The 25,628-nt window shown below is 42.5% G+C and overlaps 1 protein-coding gene across 1 annotated transcript in view; it reads left to right on the top strand.

The window, feature by feature from the left end:
* The window catches only part of TLL2 (tolloid like 2), a 124,008-nt gene that overhangs the window by 48,197 nt on the left and 50,183 nt on the right, over positions 1-25,628 (top strand). The window contains exons 3-5 of the mRNA XM_045438379.1: positions 3,697-3,774; positions 18,866-19,021; positions 21,792-21,909. Of these exons, the coding sequence (XP_045294335.1) occupies positions 3,697-3,774; positions 18,866-19,021; positions 21,792-21,909 (352 nt within the window). The remainder of the gene's footprint in view (positions 1-3,696; positions 3,775-18,865; positions 19,022-21,791; positions 21,910-25,628) is intronic.

Here is a 25,628-nt window from a genome sequence, read left to right as displayed (position 1 = left end):
CACCATTGCTAACCATCTCCGTGCCCTCAAGACAAGCAAGTCACTTCACCTCTTGGAGCCTTGTTTCCTCGTCTGTAAAGTGGGGATGTTTATGGTCCTTTTGTCATTGTGTCTTTTTGAGGCTAGAATTACAAAACACAATACAAGAAACTCATTTAGCACTCTTCTTAGCGCATGGTCGGCTCCATAACTGCCACTTAGCAAACACTGATTCTTTCCCCCTCTATCTACTGGGGGGGAGGGGGCACCCGCTCTGCCCTCAACTCCAGAGCTTTTGCTCCTATTATAGCTCCAAGCACCTGGAGGCCAATGGATCAGAAGTCCTTGACCCCCACCCTCCTCTGCCTGATGCAGAGCTGAATATCAGTCTCTCCTGGCTTTTGTTCCCTCAAACACAGCCTACAGCTAACCTTGAACCCAGACTGTGCTTATAGGTTATTTATTTATTTATTTATTTATTTATTTATGGCCTCCCTCCACCCCTTTCGCAAGAGCCAAGCATGTCTAAATTTTCCATCCCTTCATGCTGGGGTAGTGCTATGTGGAATCTCCTTTGAAATGCCAGCCCCTGAGTCCCCCTCCTGACCACTACTAATAACCCCGGTCATATTCAAAGTCGGTGCAGTTACAAAGCCCTTTCGTGTCCCCTGGCTGTCATCTAGATCCCTCAGAATGAAAGCCAGATCCTCAAAATGCCCCCACATGAGCTAACCCTCCAGACCCTCCCCTGCCCGCTGGCCTCATTGCCTGCGACTCTGCCCCTCACAAATCATCCCGCCTCCCTACCGCCAAGCACACTCCCACCCCAGGGCCTTTGCCCCTGTTGCTTTTTCAATTTGGAATGTTCTTCCCCAGATTGTCTGTGGACTCTCTCCTTCACTTTCCTCAGGCTTCTGCTTTTCTACCTCACATGAAACAACCCCTTATCCCTAGTGCCCACTGTTCCCCTCACCCTCATTTATTTTCTTCACAGTGCTTATCGGCAACTGACTTAAATACTTAGTTGCCTATTTGTTTTTTGTTTTCTCCCCTACCCCCCATCAGAATATAATTTCCATGAGGTCAGGGTAGAGTTTGTTCCGTGTTGTATCCTGAGCAGCAGAAACAGCATCTGGCATGTAGCAGGTGTCGGATAAATATTTGTTGAATGAGTTAGTGCCTAAACAAACCCATTACCTCATTTGGTCTTCAAAACAAACAGCCCATTTGACAGATGAAAAATACAAACGCCCAAGGTCTTATCCGCAGTTACGCAGTCAAGACTAAGCTAGTCCTAGATCTTTGGCTTCAGCCTCTTCTTCACTCCACACATGCCACATTCCTGTGCTGGCCAGCGATTTTCATACCATCAGGATTTCCCCTGACCTTTAGCCCGAGAGGAAATGATATCGCAACTGGAAGAATACCCAGAGGGCTGGGAGCTGGCAGCGAATGCACCGGCAGCTGCAGGGAGTGTGTGAGTGGATTCCGGGTTGGCCAGAAAGGCAGCAGAATGAACAGGACAAAGGCACACAAAAATGTCAGCGCACGTCTGGTCCACTGCCGGTGTCATAGTCAGGAGAGGGAAAGAGGCGGTCTGCACGGTGGACCACAGGGTCGTCTCCCTTGCTTGTTCAGGGCCAGGTCATTGGATTGCGTGTTTGGGACCCTACCTCGAGCATTGTTGGAAGCCTGTGAGCTGTGGGGCACAGCAAAGATCATCAGGTTTCCTACCAGGAGACCGTGTCCTGAGGCCCCCAGCTTCCCTGATGGGCTGGCAACCCCGGGCTAAGCATTTTGTGTCTCAGTTTTCTCCTCTGGAAAATGGGGTTCCTTTCTGCCACAGAAGGTTCTAATCAGGGTCAAAGGAGATATGGGGAAACTGCTTTGCAAGCTGCAAGTTTCTAAACAAATGCAGGAAACATTTTTGCCCAAGTAGATTGTCCTGTAGTCGCTTTGATGTGGTTTCATATATATAATAGTCTCTCCTGGACATAGGCTTTGCCCTCATATCTGCTCCCTGGTGTCACAGCCCACTCAGTTTCGCAACTCCTAAATGTAGGAGTCACTAGGGGCCCCTCTCAGTCCCTCGTATCTAGTTCATCGGCCTCCCTGTTTCCCTGTCTGCAACTATATCCCTGTGGATCCAGCCTCCCTCTCTGTCGTGTTCCCCCTTGCCCACCACTGTCAGACCCTCCACGTGGCAAGCTCATTCCCCATCCAGATTCTTTCCTGATCCTGGCCCAGACTTCTGTGTCAGTTTCTTTGACTCCAGTGGTCAGAGAAGGCCCTTTCTGAACAACTGCCCCAACCATGCTCTACCACATACTCCCTTTGACCTTCAGGTTTTCTGAACCTACAACGATTGTGGCCTTTTGTTTTCTTACTTTGTGTTTATCGTCCAGCCACCCATGTCACCCGTCTGTCTTGTTCACTGCTGGATCACCTGATGCCTGGCAGTCGCCTGGTGCACACAATTTCGGCTCACTGTGGGTCTAATAATATTTGCTGATTGACCACATTCCTGGTGAGGACAGGTGTGAACGAGGTTTATACCCAATGGCCACTAGCATTGGCCACAAACAAATACAAGCATCACTGTTCTTGACCAAGGCCGTGTCTGCGGAGTCTAATACATGAAGTTAGCAAAAGGGATTTCTTTTTTTTATGTTTATTTTTTTATGTTGAGAGAGAGAGAGTGCGCACATGTGAGTGCAGGGTGAGGGGGGCAGACAGAGAGAGGGAGAGAAAGAATCCTAAACAGGCTCCGAGTCATCAGGGTAGAGCCCACCTCAGGGCTCAATCTCAGGAACCACGAGATCATGACCTGAGCTGAAATCAAGAGTCGGGTGCTTAGCCAACTGAGCCACCCAGGTGCCCTGGAAGTCAACAGAGCAGTTTCTTTTTATTTGATGTTATTATTTATTTATTTATTTTTAAGAGAGAGAGAGAGAGAGAGAGAGAGAGAGAGAGAGAGGAAGAGAACGTGTGCACGCGTGCGCACACACACACACACACACACACACACTCATGCATGTGTAAGCAGAAGAGGGGCAAAGAGAGAAGGGGACATAGGATCTGAAGTGGGTTCTGTGCTGACAGCAGAGAGCCCGATACGGGGCTCAAACTCACAAACTGTGAGATCACGACCTGAGCCGAAGTCTAACACTTAACCAACTGAGCCACCCAGGTGCCCGACAGAGCAACTTTAAAATGAGGCTCACTCCAAAGGGAAAACCAAAATACTTATTTAAGCCAAGGTCGTAACTGACCACATCACATATTTAAAAGCAGCACTGATGATTTCTCCCTGCATTCCACACCAGGGGACCCCAGAAGGCTGTGTCCTGTTTACATTTGGGCTTCCTGATGGAGGTGAGGGTGAGAAAGCTGACTTCGAGGTTGACTCTGGGATTTGCCTGTTAACTTTGTGTATCTGACTCCAAGTACCCTTGAACTGGTCAAGGAGAGTAATCCGTTTATAATTTGTGAATCATGTGCGTGGTTATGGAAAAGCAGGTTCTTTTTTGCCCCTAACATCTAGAACAGTACCCAGCCTGTGATAGGTGCCCAATCAACCCTTGTTATCAAATCTTTCTTGATCTGCCAGGGATTCTGGTCATCCCTCAGGTGACCAGGTTTGCTCCCTCATTTCTTGGTGCTCCTACAAAGAAGGCTAATGTGTCCTCATGCTTCTTTTCTTCCTCATTCCTTTAGGTGGGCTCGAGGAGCAGCCTTTCGAGAGCTGGCAGAATGCTACAGCCATGAATACCAGCAGCGAGGAAGCCAGAAAGGGTAATATGAGGCCCCGCCAGGCCTCTGCATCCTTGTTTTTTTCAGCTGTGGTAAATTTCGCAGAATATGAAATTTCCATTTTAACCATTTTAATGTGTACAACTTAGTGGCATAAAGTACTTTCACGATGTTGTGCAACCATCCCTCTATCTTGTTCCAGAACATTTTTATCATCCCAAAGGAGACCCCACACCTACTAAGCAGTCACTCCTCTTTTGTCCCTCACCCCCTGCCCTTGGCTTTGGAAACGTCTTATTCCACTTTTTACTTCCTATCACAGTAGACTAGAAGCACCGAGGTCTGTGGCCATGAGGGAGTGTGTCCTCGTACTGAGGATGGACTGGCTGCCGGAGAAAGCCGTAGAAGGGTGGTGTTTGGTTGCTCAGGGACTATGGTCTTCAGTTAAACTCTGCCTTCTGGGTTTGACCTTTCTCATTGGTGCCTGGCTTGTAAGTTGCTGCCCCTAAGGGCTGACAGGAGGGATCGTGAGGCTTTGGGAACTGGGTATCTGAGGGAACAAGTGGGCATGGGAGGCAAGGTGGGAAGATAAAGCTGGGGTGGGGGCTCGGGAGGAGGGTGTAGACTAGAGACCTTGTGTGTGCGCTGCTGGGGGAGGGGGCGGGTGGGGTTGTCTGTGGCCAGGGCCACCTGCCAGGTTCCTGCCTCAATAGTGCTGCTTCTGTCTATCTGCACACTAATGTTCACAGGAGTGTGCTTTCCTGGTTCTAGAGATTCTAGCCTGGAGATTATGGGTGGGGGTGTCTCGCTAGAAGCGTCTCAGTTTGGGGGAGTTTTTCCTGTTCGGAAGCTGTGCTGGAGGAGAGAGGCTGCTGGGCTTTGGGCTGGCCTGCAGCCTACAGGAGTGAGGGCTCACTGCTGGCAATGGTGTTTCTTCTGCCTAAAATGAACGCGGAGCAAAAGGAATAATTTTTTATTGAAGTATAGTTGACACACAGTATCAAAAGGAATGATTTTTAGAATCTTCTGATCCGTAGTCGAATGCATTATCCATTGTACCACTGGCCAGTCAAAAGGAATAATTTTTTTAATTTTATTTATTTATTTTAAGAGGGACAGAGAGAGCACGAGCATGGGAAGGGCAGAGAGAGGGAGATCCCAAGCAGGCTCCACTGGCTGTCAGCACAGAGCCCAATGTGGGGATCGGTCCCACAAAACTGTGAAATGATGACCTGAGCCGAAATCAAGAGTTGGAGGCTTAACCAACTGAACCACTCAGGCACCCCTATCATATCCTTATTTAAAGTTAAAAAAAGTTTTTTTTAACATTTATTTATTTTTGAGGGAGAGATTGAGAGAGAGACAAAGCGTGAGTGGGAGAGGGGCAGAGAAAGACAGAGACACAGAATTGGAAGCAGGCTCCAGGCTCTGACTTGTCAGCACAGAGCCCGACGTGGGGCTCGAACTCACAAGCTGCGAGATCATGACCTGAGCCAAAGTTGGATGTGTAACTGACTGAGCCACCAGGCACACTTATCATATCTTTTTTTAAAGTTAAAAAAAAATTTTTTTGAATGTTTATTTATTTTTGTAGGAGAGAGAGACAGAGCGTGAGCAGGGGAGGAGCACAGAGAAAGGGAGATGCAGAATCCAAAACAATCTCCAGGCTCTGAGCTCTCAGCACAGAGCCAGACTCGGGGTTGAACTCACAAATTGTGAGATCATGACCCGAGCTGAAGTCAGATGCTTAACTGATTGAGCTACCCAGGCGACCCTATCATATCCTTTTTTAAATGTTTTTAAAAATTCTTTTCCCTGGGGCACCTGAGTGGCTCAGTGGGTTAAGCATCTGACTTCGGCTCAGGTCATGATCTCGAGGTTCGTGAGTTCAAGCCCCATGTCCGGCTCTGTGCTGACAGCTCAGAACCTGGAACCTGCTTCGGATTCTGTGTCTCCCTCTCTCTCTGCCCCTCCCCTGCTTACACTCTGTGTGTATCTCTCTCTCTCTCTCTCAAAAATAAATAAACATTAAAAAGAAATTTTTAAAAAATTCTTTTCCCTTTGGGGCACCTGGGTGGCTCATTCAGTTCAGCATCCGACTTCAGCTTAGGTTATGAACTCACAGTTTGTGTGTCTAAGCCCTGCGTAGAGCTCTGTGCTGACAGCTCAGAGCCTGGAGCCTGCTTTGGATTCTGTCTCCCTCTCTCTTTGCCCCTCCCATGCTCATGCTCACGCTCTGTCTCTCAAAACTAAATAAACAAAAACTGTAAAGAAAAAAAATTCTTTTCCTTTTAATTTGGCTACCTCCCTCACTTCTTTTTTTCACATACTGCCCCCTACCCTTTTCTCTGTCATGCAAGCTTGATGACGTTGTATGCATCCTTCCATACTTTTCCCCACACACATGTATTCATATATACACTTAGGTAGAGATATAAACATATATTCAAATACAGGCTTCATCGCTTTAAAAAGTGGGATCATATTTGATACATGCTTTTTATGAATCATGCTTTTCTCAGCAACACCTCATGAAAAACTCCTCTAATGCATTTGTGATAACTTTATTCTTTTTTTTTTTTTCAACGTTTATTTTTGGGACAGAGAGAGACAGAGCATGAACGGGGGAGGGGCAGAGAGAGAGGGAGACACAGAATCGGAAACAGGCTCCCGGCTCTGAGCCATCAGCCCAGAGCCCGACACAGGGCTCGAACTCGCGGACCTCGAAATCGTGACCTGGCTGAAGTCGGACGCTTAACCGACTGCGCCACCCAGGCGCCCCAGTATTCTTTTGAATATTTTGCAAAATATTCCTGATATGGATGGACTGTAATTGATCCAGTCATTCCCTTGTCAATTAACATTCACTTCATTCGAAGTTTTTGCCTTCGTGAGCAATGCTGCATTGCACTGACATTCCTGAACACACATCCTCACACTCTTGTTTTTAACAGGTGTTGCTAGAACGCATTTCAAAAGGTAAAACCATTCACGTTTGCATAGCGACTTGGGAGTGTGCCTTTTTCACTGTATCCTCTCTAGCACCAGGTACTAGCAGCGTGTTGAATAATGTAAACAGTGGTCTATTATTACTTAATTTTTATTTCCTTAACTGCTGGTGACTTTCAACATTTCTTCCTGACTTTGCCAGTGATTTGGGGGCGCACTTCTGTGATTTGCCTCTTCCTGCCTGTCTTCTGCTCACTTTGCTGTTGGGCTGCTGATCCCCCTCTTTTCAGTCTGGCCTCCTTTAGAGAAAGGCAGATTCATTAGCTGCCCCGCCCCCCCCCCGACCACGTGACAAATGTGCATTTGTTTCTGTATCTCACAGGATATTTACTTCTGGGACCACGTGCGGGGCTCCCTTTAAAAATCTGTGGTTTCCTGCTTTGCTTTTTCTAAGTATTTTGACTTGTGCTTTCTCAGACTCTCCAGACATCTGGTAATCTTAGTGGCACTTCATTTTGGCCACAGAAACCCAGCACTTAGCGCTAACAATTGAGCGCAGGGTGTGAGGATGCAACTCGAGGGGTTCGCTATCCCTGCAGTAACATAGACGCCACACCTAATTTTTCCTTCCGTAGTGATTTATCGTTGCATAAAACCACGCCCAAACTTTGTGACTTCAAACAGTGGTCTGCTATCTTTCGAGATTCTGTGGGTTGACTGGGCTCAGTGGGATGTTTCCTTAGCTGACATCAACCGGGTCACTCACCCAACTGCATTCCTCTAGCAGCTGGGCTGGGCCCGGATGGAAGGTCCAAAAAAGCTATAGTCACATGTGCCTCCACGTGGCTCTTCTCTCCACATGGACTTTCGTTTAGTTGTCTAACCTGAGGTTTTTCTTACAGTATGGCGGCTGGCTTCCCAGGGGGAAGAAGCAGAAGCCGCCAGTCCACTTAAGGCCTGAACTCAGAGTACCCAGAATGCCACTTCTGCCACATTCTATTGGTCGACACAAGCCTAACCAGCTTCAAGGAGAAGAAAATAGATTCCACCCCTCAATGTGAAAAATAGCATGAGCTCACAGGAATGAGAGCTGTGGCCATATTCAGAGACCAGCTCCTACCTTCTCTCGCTGCATCTTACCTGCCCACCAGCAACAGGCATTGTCAGGGGTCTTAGTATTTTCTAGTTTGTTGGTGTAAAATGACCCAACCAAATAAACTTCGACAGTCAGACGCACTTGGGTTTGCATCCCGGCTTAGCCACTGAGTAGCTAGGACCTCAGATGAGTATTCGAACTCCACATACAACATTTGGGGAGAATTAGAGGTAATATTTATGCAAAGTGCACAGCCAGGTTCTGGAATTTAAGAGGTGCTCACTGAATGTAGCTCGTCTACTTTTTCCTCCCTACCTCCACCTCCAAGAATAATAATATCCAGCATTAAAGTATATCATCCACCTCTGAACTGGGATTCCACAGCTGTTCAACAGCTGCACAGAAATACAATTAAAGGAGACCGGAAAGAATAAGGCTGTTGCAGTTTGTTAAAATTCTGTTTCTGGTAGGTTGGCCTGTGCATGGTACCCACACTGCACAAGAAATCTTCTTGGGGTTTTTAAGGCGGACAGTGACAATACTCCCCCAGCCACCCCTCCTCATACCCCTAAAATAGGCTAAATCCATAGTCCACAAACCCTCCAATGACCCTGGGTGTTTGGAAGTGGATAATGTCAAGGCTAGGCCAGTTTCTCCACTCTGTATTGCAGCAGCAGATGGGCAGGTCTTTAAGCATCCAGAGCAAGCCTGACGAGGAAAGAGACCCTCGTCACCCTCAAAGGTGAGCTGAAGGCAGGCTATTCTAGCCCGTCCCCCCCCCCCCCCACCCCCCAGCTTTCCCTTGGTCAGCTCCATCTTTCCAGGGCACTGTCAGGCGCCAGCCTGGGGTGCTCCTTGTTTTTGTTTGAATTGAAGATAAGTTGTGTCAATCTCAGATTCCCCTTTAATCACAGCCTGCCCCCCTCCCACCACCCCCAGAAAAAGAGACCGCCCAAGCAGGAGAAAGGATCTGAGGAAGCCCCCCTGCCCCGGCCCCCCTGGCTTCAGCAGCAGGTTTATTTCCTGGCATTATGTGGCTCCCCTCAGCCCTGACGGCAGGGATTTGTGCTCCCAGCTCTGGGGAGGGCTGGGGGGCTCAGAGAATTGCTCACTCAGCATCCCCCTGGCAGACCGTTTGGTCCGAGGAGTCTCCCTCCCCTGACGATGAGAGCTCAGCATGTATTTTGGGGCTGCTAATAGGATTAATGAAATGGAGTGTGTAACCGCTACTCCAATGAAGCTGTGACTGTTTTGATAGAGCCTGATTTCCAGAACCATATTCATAAAAGAGAATGAACCTTTCACTTTCAGTAACGGTTCCTAAGGGCTTTGTGTTGCAGGAAATAATAATGGAATCTTGTTTGCACTGGAGACCACAAACTTGGGTGCAAAGCACCACTCAGCTCCCGGACCCCTGAATGTCACTAATGTCAGTATATCTGGGTGTAACCACTGAACCTAACTGTAGGCATTCTCTCTAGCCTGTCCCCGAATGCAGACCTTGACAGTGATTACTGAAGCTCGCATTGAGCCTTTACGACTGCAGGCATTTGACATTCATTACCTGGTTCAATGCCCACAACACCACCATGCAGCAGGAAACAAGACTCAGAAGGAAGGAAGAGTGGCTTATCCAAGGCCACACAAGTAGCAAATGGCAGCATTTATCTTGAGCCTAAGTCTCCCAACTTAAAACCCCCTGCTCTCAACTTTTGGGCTATATCAGTGGTTCTCAAACGTCCCTGTGCTTTTGAACTACCTAAGAGCTTTAAAATCTCACATGCCTGGACTCCACTGTAGTTGGACCGAGTTGCCACCTCAGGGCAGGGGGCAGACACCAGAACTTTTAAAAAGCTTCCCAGTTGATTCACACGTGCAGCCAGGTTTGAAAACCATCATGCAGAATAATCCAGTCTCTGCTTTCACCGAGGGGCTACTCTTTAGTCTTCCAAGGTTCCCAGGCAAGGTATGAATTTGCCCATCACCCTGGGGTGGGGGTTATGCAGATGGCTTGGCTGTCGGGATGGTTGCGTCCAGTGTGGGGGTGACCAGTTAAAAAATCGAAAATTCCTAGTTCCTCTCTTGAGAAGGCTGGGTCAGGCCCGGTTCTGTTTATGGCACACCTGTGCCTTCTTCTGGAGATGGAACATTGAATGGCTGTGGCTGCTGTGCTTTTTCAGAGAGAATAGGGTCCACTCCCAGAGCCAGATAATTTAAACGGACTTTATCCCCCAGCCCACCCCAACCCCCAGTGTGTTAAATCCTTTCAGATGCCCCTGAGCTTCTCTTCAAATGTAGGACTCTTGGCCATAATAAATAACTACATCCTTCTATGTGGACTCCAATTCCAGATAGTAGTAATCCAAGAAAATCCAATAATGACAGTTGCATTAAGATCCTTCTTCCAGGCTAAGCAGAACATCTGTTTAGACATATTTTTAATCGGCAAATGCTTCCTGTGTTGAGTCCTCGGCAAATTAAATTTCTCACTGGACCGAGGGGGGAAGCTGTCATTCAATAACCCATCTCTGGAAATTACACCCCAGTCTCTTTCCAGGTGCACTTTAGATTTTCCCATGCTGACTCGGCTGCATACCGGCCCTAGCAATACGAGGTCACATGTATATATAGCACAGCTTGTCTGAGAAACATGGGATGTCGTAGTGCTGGTCCCTCAAATAGAGAGCTATTTCTGCCCATTCTGCAAAGGAGACTTGGCGGCAGAAGAAAATTAAGAGACTTGTTGAAAACCCTACGGGAAATGAATAACAAACTTCCACTTGCTACATCGCTGCCTGTGATTACTTAAGACGCGATGATTCTCAGGATTTAAACGTTCAGGGCGTTAGGGCTGCCGACATTTTGGAGGGGTTTCCGCCGCAGAATTGTTTGGACTGTAGGGCTGTTTATTTTTAGAATAACTCATCCAATTCATTCATTCAAAACACAAAAGCACCTGACTGTTTACCACCAACCAGGCACTGTGCTGGGTGTGAACAGAGTGGTGGACAGGCCAGCCACAGTTCCTGCCTGTGGGGGCAACTCAATTTGAAGGCACTTAGCTGCGACTTGTAGTCGAGGGTTGGGATAGCCAATTAGAGTATCTGCAGAGGCCTCGCAGGTAATGTCAATGGGTGAAGTGGGCTAGATGGGACCAAAGAAAGGCGGGGAGAGGTTCTGACAACCAGGAAAACATGTCTTGGCTATGGTGAGCAGGCACTGCAGAACCCGAGTGGGTTATAAACGAGGGGACATGGACCCAGTGTTGCCACATCCTTCTGTTTTTCATGAAAATCTGTATTCTTATGTGAAATCCCTTGATTTTTAAAAGTTGGCTTCTGAAGTGATATTAAACAAAAAAAAAAAAAAAACAAAAAACAGTGTGGGCCAAGAGTGTCCAAGCCAAGCAAAGCACATCTGCAGGATGGGTTTATCCCAAGAGCTGCAAGTGTATGACTTCTGATCTAGAAATTCTACCAGTAAAACAATTATTTTTAGGTTTAAAAATGTATTATATGCCAACCTTCTTGTTTATAACTGAATTAGTAGGAACCCCTATACAAATACAGAACTGCTAAAAATAGTATGGGACCTTTCCACCCTCCTGAATAAAAGATACACAGTTAAGGTCAAAGGATAGAAAGGGAAATTTCCATGATCAGAAGAAATAGGGAGCACAAACCCATAAAATTAAGCCTCAGATGGTGGTAAGACTTTGCAGAGGACATTCAAACTGGGCTAGGATTTGGGGAACAAGGGGCCTATAAATAAAGGAGATGTGGGCTTGGTCCCATGTGAAGCAGAAAGTGAATACTAAGATCTTGCATAAAATGAGCACTGTCAAAGGGCTTCATATTCACTAAGAAAGAGAGAATAGAAAAGCTCTGCCCAGTGGCTAAGAGGAGTGGCAAGAAATCTTGCTATCTTTCCTAGACTCTAAGTGTGGCTAAAAAAAAGAAAAAAAAATCTTCTATGAGCAACTGAATCCGAAAGCCTGTTCCCTCTACAGGTATAAGTTCTCAAATTACATTTCCTAAATATGGAAACCCTAAACTTAGAAATTAACTTAAAAATTGATCTAGGACCCTAGAATCCCAACAGCCCTGAAAAAATGAAAAATAGGGTCACATTCATAGTTGATGGCATCGAGGGCTCCTTCAGATAGAAATGATCTCCCCTAAAAGTGAACTTTAAATAAAAACATTAGATACACAAAGAGTTAATCTATAAAGGAGAATCAGCAGAGATAATAAATTGGTGAATTAGTACCCAATGATACAGAAATAATAGAACAGTCTGAAGGAGATTAAATAAGTATATGTAACGTGTCTAAAGAACCAACAGAAGAATTTGAAACTATAGTAGGGAGGGGGGAAAAAACAGGCAGATTAGGAAGCTACTAGATAGGTACGTCTTAGTGTTGGTCCCAAATAGAGAATTATTTCTGCCCATTCTCCAAAGGAGAGTTGGCAGCAGAAGAAAATTAAGAGACTTACTGAAGACACTATGGGAAATGAATAGCAAACTTCCACTTGCCACATTGCTGCCTGTGATTACCTAAGGCACAATGACAGGTGACAGAATGACCATTAAACTATAAGGATACCTTCTGTTGGTAACAATAAAGACCAAAAGACATTGGAATACTATCTTTGAAGTGCTGAAAGAAAAATATCTCTCAGCTTAGAATTCTGTACTTTCCCAGCTAAACTTAGTTTCCAGGGTGCAGATAAAATAAATTGAGTGAAGATGAAATAGAGTGAAGATAAAATAAACTGAGAGAGTGTATGATCATCATGAGAGAATAATAAAAGATGCATTTTCACGAGGAAGATTTGAGATGTGAGAAGTAGCAGTAAGCACAGAAATGGTGTATATGAAGGCAGATATAAATCTGCATTGCAAACAAACATATCACTGGTAATAGTGACTAATTTGGGGCCTTAAAAGCAAGTAAACAATAACATGAAAAATTGGAAGTTCTGTTTACAAATTAAAATACTTTAAGATCCTTGTATTCTCAGAATGAGAATGGAGATTCTGATTTCTTCAGATCTATCTTATGGTTCACTAATTCTTTGTACTTTGTTAAGTCCAGTATGAATGTTAAAAATAAAAGTCAATACTAAAATAGAAAGGAGACAATGGAAATAAAAAGTAAATATAGAAAAATATCTTAATCCTATAGAAAGCAATAAAGGAGAAATAAAAAGAAGCAAAGAAAAAGATAGCAGATAGTGACCACACACAGAGAGAAGGAAGTCAGCCCAGGTATATCAGTTATAAAATAAGTCTAATTCACCTGTTAAAAGAGAGATTCTTAGATTGAGCAATAAGAAAAAAAATGTAGCTATTTGATGTTTATAACAGACATAACTAAAATCTAATTACACTTATATGCAAAAATCCTCAACAAAATATTAACAAATCAAAACTGCCAATGTATAAAAAATAATTATACACCATAATCAAATGAAATTAATCCAGGCATGCAAGGTTCAATATTTGAAAATCAACCAATGTAACCTTACCATATCAACAAGCTAAAAAAGAAAAATCCCATGATCATATCAACGAATACAGAAAAAGCATTTAACAAAATCTGACATTTACAATAAAAACACAGCAAGTTAGGAATAGAGAGAAATTAACTTGATAAAAAGCATCTGCCAAAACCTTACAGCTTATATCTTACTTAAAATAAAAGACTAAATACTTCCTCTAAAACCAGGAACAAGGCAAGGATGTCTGCTTTCATGCTCTTATTCAACATAGTTCTGGAAGTTATAGACACTGCAGTGAGGCAAGAAAAATAATTAAAGGCATGAAAATTGGAAAGGAAGAAATAAAACTGTTTCTATTTCCAAATGACTCGTTTGTGCCTATAGAAGATCCGAAGGAATCTAAAAACAAAAAACAAAAAACAAATCCTAGAACTAATAAGCAAATTTAGCAAGATGGCAGATACAAGGCCAAAACCCCCAAATTGCTTACATTTTTTCATGTTTATTTTTTTTTAGAGAGAGCACGCGCATGTGCGAGCGAGCAAGTGGGGGAGGGGCATAGAGAGACAGAGACACAAATCTAAAGCAGGCTCCAGGCTCTGAGCTGTCGGCACAGAGCTCAATGCGGGGCTCCTACTCACAAGCAGTGAGATCATGACCTGAGCTGAAGTCGGACACTTAACTGACTGACCCACCCAGGTGCCCCTACATTTCTATATACTAAGAATAATCATGCAGAAATCAAAATTTAAAACACAATACCATTTGTAAGCACTCAAAGAAAATGAAATACCTAGATACACACTTTTTAAAAGTTTTATTTATTTATCTTGAGAAAGACAGAGACAGTGTGAGTGGGGGAGAGGCAGAGAGAGAAGGAGGGAGAGAGAGAATCCCAACCAAGCTTCGTGCTGCCAGCACAGAGTCTGACATGGGGCTCAAACTCACGAAAACGTGAGACCATGACCTGAGCCAAAATCAAGAGTCAGATGCTTAACTGACTGAGCCACCCAGGCACTCCATCTTAGATATACACTTTCAAAAAACATGTACAATGATTGTATACTAAAATTACACAAGGCTGATGAAAGAAATCAAGAAAGACCTACGTAAATGGAGAGACATACTATGTCCATGGGTTGGAAGACTGAATATGGTAAAGATGCCAATTATCTCCAAATTGATCTGCAGGTTTAATGTAATTCCTATCAAAATCCCAGCATGTTTTTTGTTTTTGTTTGTTTGTTTGGTTTGGTTTTTGGTTTTTTTAGACATAGACAAACTTGTTCTAAAATCTATATGGGCAGACATAAAATTTATATGAAAACATAACTAGAACAATCATGGAAAAGAAGCCTAAAAATGGGAGTAACCACTCTACCAGATACTAAGGCTTACTGTATAACTACACTAAGCAAGACAATGTCATATTAGCAGAGGGATAAACACCAAGATCAATGGAACAACATAAAGAACCCAGAAATCAACTCACACACCATATAACCCAACAATTCCTCTCTTAGGTATTTATCTCAGAGAAATAAAAACTTGTCTTCACACAAACACTTGTATATGAATGTTCATAATGGCTTTATTTGTAATGTCAAGAAACCACCCAGATGCTTTTTACCAGGTGCATGGTTAAACAAACTGTGGTGCATGCATACCATGGACTACTACTCAGCAATAAAAGGAAACTATTGATACATAAAACAACTCAGATGAATCTCCAGAGAATTATGCTGAGTGAGAAAAGCCAATTCCCAAAGTTATGTACCGTAAAATTCCACTTATATAATATCCTTCAAATGACAAAATTTTCTAAATGGGGAACAGATTAGAGTTGAGAGTTTAGGGATGGATGATAGGAGAAGGGCAGGGAAATATGATTATACAATGTCAACATGAGGGATCCTTAGGGTAATGCAGCTGTTTAGTATCTTGATGGATACACAAACCTATACATGTGATAAATTCCGTACAACTACACACACACACACACACACACACACACACACACACAACTATATGTGATGCTGGAGAAATCAGACTGAGATCAGTGGATTACATTAATGTCCATATCCGAGTTGTGATATTGTACTGTAGTTTCATAAAATGTTGCTACTAGTGGAAATGGAGTTACACAGGATATACAAAATCTGTCTCTATTATTTCTTATAACTGCATGTGAATCTACAAGTATCTCAATAAAAGTTTCAATTTATAAAAACTATTTCATATACAATAAAAAAAATTGAACCTCAGTATTATGACCATTGCAAAATTTCTTTTATTGTTTGTTGTGGGAAATGTAATTTATTCACAGAATAACGCCTGTTGAATGACTCATTTAAAAAAAAGCATAATTACACAGATCAAAAATAAATGAGTGGAGAAAAGCTATATGAGGCAAACACTAATCAAAATAAAACTGATACAGTAATATCAATATTGGCCAAAAGAATCTTTATTATGGATGAACATTATTACAGATAAAGAGGGTCATTAATGATGAAATAAATAATTCACTAGGAGCCTTTAACAATATTTTACTTGTGTTAAAAAGCGTAGCCTTGAACAATATAAAGCAGAAGTTAAGAATAAAAGAGAAAATGACAATTCACAATCTTAGTTGTCAGGGATGCTTAAAGCACTTTTCTTGGTAACTGATACACCGAGGAGCCAAAATATTTGTAAATAGAATGTGTGAACAACATATGTAGCACCCCTTAACTATCAATTATGGAAACTGATCCGCATTATCCCAAGGACATATGGAACATTTATAAAAATCAATCACATACTGGGCTACAAAGGAAGATTCAAAATACCAAAGAATTGATACCTTGGAGCATGGACTAGTCATCTATGGCCAGGAGGCCAAATCCAGCCTGCCATCTGTTTTTGCAAATAAACTGTTATTGGAACAGAGCCATATTCATTCATTTACATATTGTCTATGGCTGCTTTCACACTACAGTGGCATAACTGGATAGTTGCAACAGAGAATATATTAACCACAAAACTTAAAATATTTACTGTTGGCCTTTTACAGAAAAAAGTTTGCTGCCCACCCCCCCTGCCTTGGAGAATGGGTTCTTAGAACACAAAGTAATGTTAGAGATTAATAACACCCACAGAGAAACAGATGTTTAGAAGTTAAAAGTCACACTTCTAAATAAGTCAAAGATCAAAGAAGAAAGTCTAAATGGAGCTAATAGAATATATCAATGTCTGATATTGAAATGTGCATGTCAAATGATAGAATTCATGTAAAGGGGAACTCAGAGAAATTTTAGCCTTAAAATGTTAGTATTAGAATGTAGGAAGGATTGAAAATTATGTGCCAAACACTCACCTAAAGAAGCCAGAAAAGGATGATCAACTGATTTGTTAGGAGAGTGCCAAGACAGTTCTGTAGGGGAAAAACTAATTTTTTCAACAAATGGTGCTAGAAAAACTGGATATCCACATGCAGAAGAATAAAATTGGACCCTTACCCCAGACCATATACAAAAATTAACTCAAAATGATCAAAGACTTAAATATAAGCACCAAAACTATAGAACTGTAGGTGTAAATAGATATAACATAGATATGAATCTTAGCGAGGTTAGATTAGGCTGTAATTTCTCAGATATGGCCCAAAAAGCATAAGAAACAAAAGAAAAAATATGGATAACTTGGACTTCATCAAAATTTAAAACTTTCATGCTTCAAAGGACACTATTGTAAAAGTGAAAAGACAACCTACAGAAAATATTTATCAATCATATGTCTGATGAGGGTCTGGTATCCAGAATATATAAAGAATAACTATAACACAGTAAAAAGACAATCCAATTAAGGCATAGACACAGGATTTGAAAAGACATTTCTTCAAAGGAGATATGCAAACGACTGATAAGAACATGAAGAGCTGTTCGGCATCATTAGTCATTAGGGAAACGCACATCAAAGCCATAATGAGACGCCACACCACACCCGTTAGGATGGCTAAAATCAGCAAGCTTGACAATAGCAAATGTTGACAAGTATGTGGAAACACTGGAACCCTGGTATGTTGCTGAGGGGAAGCAGTCTGGTAGTTCTTCGAAGGGTTAAATATAAAGTTACTGTGTGACCCAACAATTCCAGTGTTTGGCATATACCCAAAAGAACTGAAAACATACTTCCACACAAAAAAGTGTACATTAATGGGCATAATAGCATCATTCGTGATAGCCAAAAAGTAGAAACAACCCAAATGCCCATCCGCTGAGAAACGGATAAATGTGGTATATCCACGCAATAGAATATTATTCAGCCATAAGTTACAAAGCAGGACTGATCGATGCCACAACACGGATGAACCCTGAAAACCTATTAAGTGAAAGAAGGCCAGACACAAAATGCCACATGCTGCATGATTCCATTTATGTACAATGTCTAGAATAAGCAAATCCATAGAAACAAAAAGTGGATTTACTGGTTGCCAAGGACTGGGCGGGGTGTTGGGGGGAGGGTAGGAATGGGGAGTGACTGCTAGTAGGTTTCTTTCTGCGGCGGTGAAAGTGTAGAGTTCTGCAGTGGTGATGGTTGCACGACTTTGTGAATATACAAAAAACCACCAAGTCGTATACCTTCAAAGAGTGTCTACTAGGGTGTGTGAATGCTATCTCCAGTTTTTAAAAAAGAGAAGAAGATAGAAAGGAAACATCAGAATAAAATAAGTGAAAATAGAAGGAAGTAATAACATATGTAAAATTAATGAAATAATAAAAAATGAAAGGGACCAACAAAATCAAAAGCTGATTTTTAGGGAAACGATGCAGAAACTAGAGAGCAAATGCTCCAAGTGAGAATCGTGAGGGAATGTGAGCAAGCAGCCTGAAAACAAAACCTTACATTGTCTGAATGACCAAGAAAATGAATGTGGAGTCAGCTCTTTGGTTGCCATAGGTTTGAGCGATTTTATCCCACCTGTCTATCTCTGCTATTTCTGGGAGCCACACCTTGGACTCAGGACCTTAACAGAGCCTCCGTTTCTTCTGCACGTTTCTCTCTGAAAGGTCCAGCTGTGCCAAGAGACTGGGAGGAGTTGGGGATTTTCTGAGGCTCAGCTTTTTCCAGGGGGTTATCTTGCAAAGAGTTTATTTTCCCAGCATCACAGACTGGTTCACTCTGTTTGTCAGACTGGCCAAATCGTTTTCAAACTTTACAACACTGATGGGTATTTCATCAGGGCAGGGGACTGGTTCAACAGTTTCCTCGGGTGTTCCCAGTGCTAAGAAGAGAGCACACCCCTAACTCGGCTCCTTCCCAAAGGATGCCTTGTCCGGGCAGCTTGAGTCTGAGGGTCTCTGGCTGCCCTTTGCCCCACAGGGCCTGTTCAAGGCTTCCAACAAGCCAGACCTGCTTCCCTCAGAGGCCTGGCACCCTTACTAACACCCAGGGGTTCAAAACCCTCAATAGACCAAATACCCCCTGTAGAACACAGGTTCTTCACATCCTCCTTTTTATGGATTCATGAATAATACAGTCTTAACCATAATGTACAGAAGGAATTCAAGGCAAAGTAAATGGCAGCATGCCTCTCTTGCAGATGGCCAAGAAAATGCTATGCTTCTGCAGAGCCCCGGGACCTCGAATGCCAGAGCTGAGACCTTTTCTCCGCGTGTCCGAAGAGCCACAACCTCGAGGGCAGAGAGGATATGGCCTGGAGGGGTCATCCCCTACGTCATCGGAGGGAACTTCACTGGTCAGTGGTCCCAGATGAGGCCTCCTTTGAGGCTGGGTGCTGTCTCCCTAGGTTGACGGTGTCCTCCCAGGAAGAGTCCAGGTGGAATGGAGCAGATGCTGGGACCATAGCAGTCCTACCTGCTAATGCTCCATTTTGCACTAAGCCTGGGGAAGCTGCAGTCTCTGGTAGGGCTGTGTCTTCAAAGGTGGTCACCTAGTCCCCAAGGCTTCGTGCAGGGCGTGACATAGGGCCCTGGTCTTGAAATATAGGCAGAGGTTGCACAATGGGTATGTGAGCAAAGCCCTCCAGACAGAAGGAAGCTGTGAGCGGCTGCACAGGAAGGCTTACCTGTGTTCTGCCTGGATGAGAAGTCTGGACCACCCCCCACCCCTGCAGCACTCCACACGGTAACCAGAGTGGCCAACCCTGGCTGGGCTGTGGCACCTGCCAACAGTACACCCTGGGGCAAGTTACTTAACCCCTCCATGCCTCAGTCCCCTCTTATGCAAATGGGGATGATAATATTTTCTAATCCATAGGGTTGTTTTGAGAATTAAATGAATTAATTTAGATAAAGCACTTAGAATAGTGCCTGGCACATAGTAATATTTGCTATTGGTATCATTATCTTTAAAATATGTATGTCAGCCAGTGGCTTCCCATCACTACAAATGAAGCTGAAACTCTTGACCATGGCCTCCAAGGCCCTCCTCCAGGCAACCCTTGCCCCCTGTCCCACCCGGTGTCCTACCCTGTTCCTCCTCTCTTCTCCCCAGTCCCTGTGTGCTGGCCTCACAGGCACCTTTCCTTTCTGGAACATGCCTATTTCATGGCTGCCCTACCACACCTGCACTTGCCCTGTTTGCCTAGAACATTCTTTCCCCAGACCTTCTCATGGTTTCTTCTTATCACCGGCACCTCAGATCAGATGGCATGTCCCCTCAAAAGCCTTCTTTGCCTCCCTGATACCTCCAATACTCCCACGAGCCACTCACTGTCAGCACCCCACTTTCTAGTCTTTGTAGTACTTCCCATTACCTGAAATGCTTTGACTTTTATTTTGTTTGCCTGTTTTTTGTCTCTGCCCAATCGTTGTGGGGAGCAGGGATCTTTTTTTTTTTTTTTTTTTTTTTTTTTTTTTGTCTTGCTTTCATTCCTATATCTGCAATACCTAGAACAGAACAGTGGTAGACATTCAACAGTTATGCCCATAGCAGGCCTGTGGCCAGTATTAGTCAAATGCCTGAGTGGAAAGCCACACGGAGCTGCCTCTTCCAGGCTCTCAATTCTGCCAGCACCTACAAGTCGGCCTCCTCTCTGCGGTTCTGTGGCTTCTGGGGGAGGCTGTTGATGAGGCAGCTGTCCCAGAGCCACTGAAAACCACTGATGGGTAAAGGCACTGTGAAGACGTGGATGACAGGGACCTGGGAGCTGGCGGAGAGCACGGAGTGCCTCCGGGCCACCCCTCCTCTCTCCTGGCAGCGTCACTCATGAGACAGTGACCCAGGATGCTTGCCGGATACTTAAGTAGGTGCTGGTGATAAAAAGGCCAAGACTTCACCGCCAGGAGCTCCCAGTCCTACTGGGAGAAAAGGAGCGTGCCTAATGGATTTGAATGTTGGAATTTTGACCAGCTACTCACCTTTGGTCTCTGGTGCTTACCTGTGTTCTTTCAGAGCTGGTGTGCTTTTCTGACCAAAGATGTATATAACCTTCATCAAAATCAGCTAATTTTATAGAGAGAATTTTCTTTATGTGGTGGTTTTTGTTATTCTGTAATTAGTGGGATTGCTATTTTGGTGAGTGCTTGAGCTATATAAACAATTTGAACTAAAAGTGTCAAGATGTAAAAAAAAAAATGGACAGCTAGGTGACTCTTTATTCTATATGTGTGCTTTTGGGGACAACAATTTGACCCCCACCCCCATGTCTTCCAGGCTATGACGGGAGCCTCCCCAGTGCTTTGTTTGTTTGCTTTTGGCAACAAGGTCACTCTAGAACTCAGAACCCACCCCTAATCATCATTTGTACTCCCCAAACCACTATTTTTTTTCTAGATCCTTCTCATTGTTTCTAGCAAAATCAAAATAGTCTTCTTTATCTCAGGCTGATAGATTTTTTTAAAAGAATACTTACCGACTGCAAGTAACTATCAGCCACAGTTTACAGCTACTTTGTTGTTGCTCCCAGACAATTTACTTATTGTTCTACTTTTCAACACATTTCCGTTCAAGGAACTATGAGGACATGTTCAGAGAAAGTATGAAATCCATCTGTTTTCAAAGGCTTTGTAGAAAATGAGGCGCAAGGATCCACCAGAAGACACTGCACGCCCATGCAAAAGTAGCATGAATGTACATGAAAATAAACTTTTTAGAGCATATGGACATACACTCCTATAGATATAAAATAAAAAGAGGCTGCAGAATGCAGTACTGGTGAGCTCCTTCAAGAGCCTAAAATTTCCAAATTGAATAACCCGAGTAAGATTTTTCTAAAGCTTAATTAAGTACTTTCCCTTCACAGGACAAGTTGGGGAGCTTGGGATATTCTGACCATCTATTTTTACTCTCTTTTCCAATCCACAAGCCCTCACTGAGTTCTGGTGATTCAGGAAAGTTATATCCTTAGCAAGAGCAATCCTTATTCCTAGTGCGTTTCTATCCTGTGTCACCCCAACAAGTTATTTTGATCATTGGAACGAGTGTTGTAAGTCAGCATGCCTTACAGCATCGAAGGAAGGCATGGACCTATCAGTGAAGTGATGAGCCTTGCCCTGTCATTTCAGGAAGCCAGAGAGCCATTTTTAAGCAGGCTATGAGACACTGGGAGAAGCACACCTGTGTGACCTTCATAGAAAGGACTGATGAAGAGAGCTTTATTGTGTTCAGTTACAGAACGTGCGGGTAAGTAAGTGAAAGCAAGCCCGTCTCAGAGGAATCAGAGGCAGACAGATGGCTTGTGAGTCTTGAGTTTTCTCTGTACAACCAAATCGTTCCAAGGAGCTGTAATAAGTAGCAATCTAGGGTTTGTCAGAAACTCCCCTTGCCATCAATGAACTCACAATCCGGTGACAAAGTAGGTGGGTCAAGAAGAAGACTCTAGGAAGACAAGGGGTCTGGATCTCCTGTCATGGGAGCAATCGAAGGAATTGGGGGTGTTTTGTATAGAGCAGTGGTTCTGAACCAATTTGAGGTCAGCAATCCTACTGAGAACCTGATGAAGCTATGGGCTTCCTCATGACAGATATACATTTATGCAAAACTCTGTGGGTAATTTTATGGGCTCCGTGGGCTTACAGACTTCCTCCAGAAAACACAACACACAATAAGATGCCTGGATTTTGATTAAACTTATATGTTATGCCAATAAATGTAAGTGTGATATACTCTCTCACTGGAAGAAAAAGTTCCCCGTTCTGGTTCAAATACTTAAACCCAACTACATGGTGTATGCATGAAATGACTACTGGAAAAATGACCCAGAAAGGTTTACATGTAAAAGGAAAGAAGGCATACAGGCAAATGCTGACAAAAAGAACGTTGGGATCATAATTTTAGTTATAGACAAGGCCTTTTTTGTTTCATTCCTGTTTTGTTTTGTTTTTAAAGTCAGAAAGTGTTTAAAAAAAAAAAGGTGAGGCACTTTATAATGAGAAAGAGTACAAGCTACAGTGAGAATATAACTGTCATAAATCTTTATGCACCAAATAGCATAGCATTAAGAGTCATAAAGCAAGCCCCAGGGAATTCAAGGGGAAATTGACAGAAACACCAGCAGCAGGCGACTTTATTTCACTTCTGTCAACTCAAGTAGATCAATGTCAAGTTGACCAAAAAATAAGTAGAGATCTGTTGAGGACTGGAAAAATGTAATTAAGAGTTGATCCTATGGGTCTATCAGATTCGGCAATCTGATAACACATCTTTTCTTTGTAAGTGCATGTTGAACATTTATAGACATTGTCCATCTATTAAGCATTAAGAACACCTCAGTGAGTTCTCAAAGGCAGAAACAGTGTTAAAATAGGCTCTGATTACAAAGCAATGAAACTAGACATAATAACAAAAAGTAGAATGAACACGCCTGCATTACCTAGTAAATGAAAAGCTCTATTTTTTGTTTACAACTCTTAGATCATAAAGAATTCAGGATTGATATTATAAGATGTCGAGATAATAAAAGCCCTGCAATTCTAAATTAAAGAGCTATGGCTAAACCTGTGTGTGTGTGTGTGTGTGTGTGTGTGTGTGTGTGTATCCCAAGAGCCCACATTGAATTAAACTGATAATTCTAGAAGCATTTCTGTTAGAATCAGGAACAAGGCAAAGGTGTTCATGATCACCACAATTATTCTACATATTTTGGGAAATACTAGCTAATATAGTTAAATAAGAGAAGGAAATACATATGACAAGTATCGGCAGGAACAAGGCAATGTTTGCATTGTTTGAAATTAATATGACCGTGTCTAAAAACTCAGAAAAGCAACTGAGAAACTACTAGAAACAAAAGGAGACCCTATTAAGGTGACTCATTACAAAAGTAGTAAACAAAAAATTACTTTTCCTTATAATGAAACAATCTGATACACTTCTGTAATAGGAAAAATATCACTTTAGTAGAGACATAATAAATAATATCTCTAAGAATAAACCTAATAAAAATGCAAGAATGCTCCAGACCTGTAAGAAGAAAATGCTAAAACTCTAAGGACACTTAAAAAAAAAAGTAAAAATGGAAATGCATACCACTTCCTGGTATGGGAATATTCAACATTGTAAAGATGCAGAACTCCCTAAAATAACCTATAAAAGCATGCCATTTGGATTCAGACATCTACATTTATGTATATGTGGGCATATGTGTATATATATTTCGACAACTTAAATAAATGGCACTAGAGTTTATCTGGAGGAACAACCATGTAGAAATAACCAACAGAGAAGGAGAGAGACAGAGACAGAGAGAGGGAGAGAGAGACTGAGGCAGAGAGAGGGATATATATATATATATATATATAGAGAGAGAGAGAGAGAGAGAGAGAATAAGAAGAAAGAGAAAAATAGAGGGATATATAGAGAGAGGCATAGAGAGAGAGAGAAAGGACACAGGGACAGGGGGATGGAGGTACGGAGGGGATTATGGGGAGTGGTCTGATGGTCTGTTCAAACATCTAGGATTTAAAATGCAAATGAAGTTAGTAATAATTAAAACCATTTGGAACGGAACAAAAGAGTTTAAAGTGCATATGCCTATACATGAATTTAGGTAGCATCTTAAATGAGTGAGAGCTGGATTAGTCATTTGGGATATTTTAATACTGAGATAGACAGCTTGTTGTGAAAAAAATAAAGCTGGATTCCTACCTCACTTCTTACATCAAAATGATTCTAGCCGGATCAAATATAGTAAACATTTTTAAAAGGAAAAATAAAGAAATGAAAAGAGATTTAAAAATTATTTTGAAAATTTTATTATTTTATTATGAGAGAAGCAAGAGTGGATTTTATTTATGATCCTGGCAGGTAGATGGCCTTTCCCAGCAGGATGTAGGAAAGTGAAGACATTCCATACATTGAAATTTAAAAATTATATGTGGTGTAGACAAAACCAAGACAATACATAAACAAAAAAGCAAACTGAGAAACAAAGTGAGAAAAATATTTGCAATACATTTGACAATCAAAAGACTTGTTTCCTTAATTCACAAAGGGTCCTTATATATCATTCATAAAAAGATGGACAGCCCAAAAGAAGATGGGGAAAAGAGGTGATCACATAGCTCACAAGAAAAAAAATACAAATGTCATAGAAAACATGGAAAACTATCCAATCTCGATACACTGAAATACCATTTTTCACCTATCCAACTGACAAAAGAATCTGGTAAAGCCAGTGTTGGCCAGGTTGTATGGAAATAGGGCTTTTAAATATATCATTAGTGGGCATATAAGTAGACCCAACATTTGGGGATTGCAATTTGATAGTATCTATCAAATCTCAAATGTATGAACCCGTTTATCTCTCAATCCCAATGCTACAAACAGGAGCCCAACCATTTATTTGTTTTGCTTGTTGTTATTTGTTTGTTTTGTCTTCCTCTCCCATAAGGCTTTGTTTAACTAATAAAAATTGGAATCAGCCCAAATGTACATTAATAGGAGTCAGATTAAAGAAAATTTAGTACTTTGTTGCTTTGAAAAGAATGAAGGAAGTCTGTATGCATTGTTATAAAAAGATCTCTACATTAAGGAGGAAAAAAGGTAAAAATTAAGGATGATGTACATAGTGCATTTTATAATAAAAAGTATACGTATCTAATTTTTCTGAAGGATATCCAAGAAACTGTTAACAATGGTTATCTTTGGATGAAGAGATTAGAGATGGGGGTGAGAGACTTAATACTTGACTCTTTTGAACACATACTTTTAAAAAATGTTTATTTACTTTTTAGAGAGAGAGAGAGCACACAAGCAGGGTAGGGGCAGAGAGAAAGGGAGAGACAGAATCCTAAGCAGACTCCTCACTGTCAGCCTAGAGACCAACGTGGGGCTCAAACCCACGAACCATGAGATCATGACCTTTGCCTAAATCAATAGTCAGACACTTAATTGACTGAGCC

Source organism: Leopardus geoffroyi, chromosome D2, assembly GCF_018350155.1.
Source record: "Leopardus geoffroyi isolate Oge1 chromosome D2, O.geoffroyi_Oge1_pat1.0, whole genome shotgun sequence".
NCBI lineage: Eukaryota > Metazoa > Chordata > Mammalia > Carnivora > Felidae > Leopardus > Leopardus geoffroyi.
Note: the sequence above shows the minus strand (reverse complement) of the source record. Positions and strands in the feature narration are given on the sequence as shown.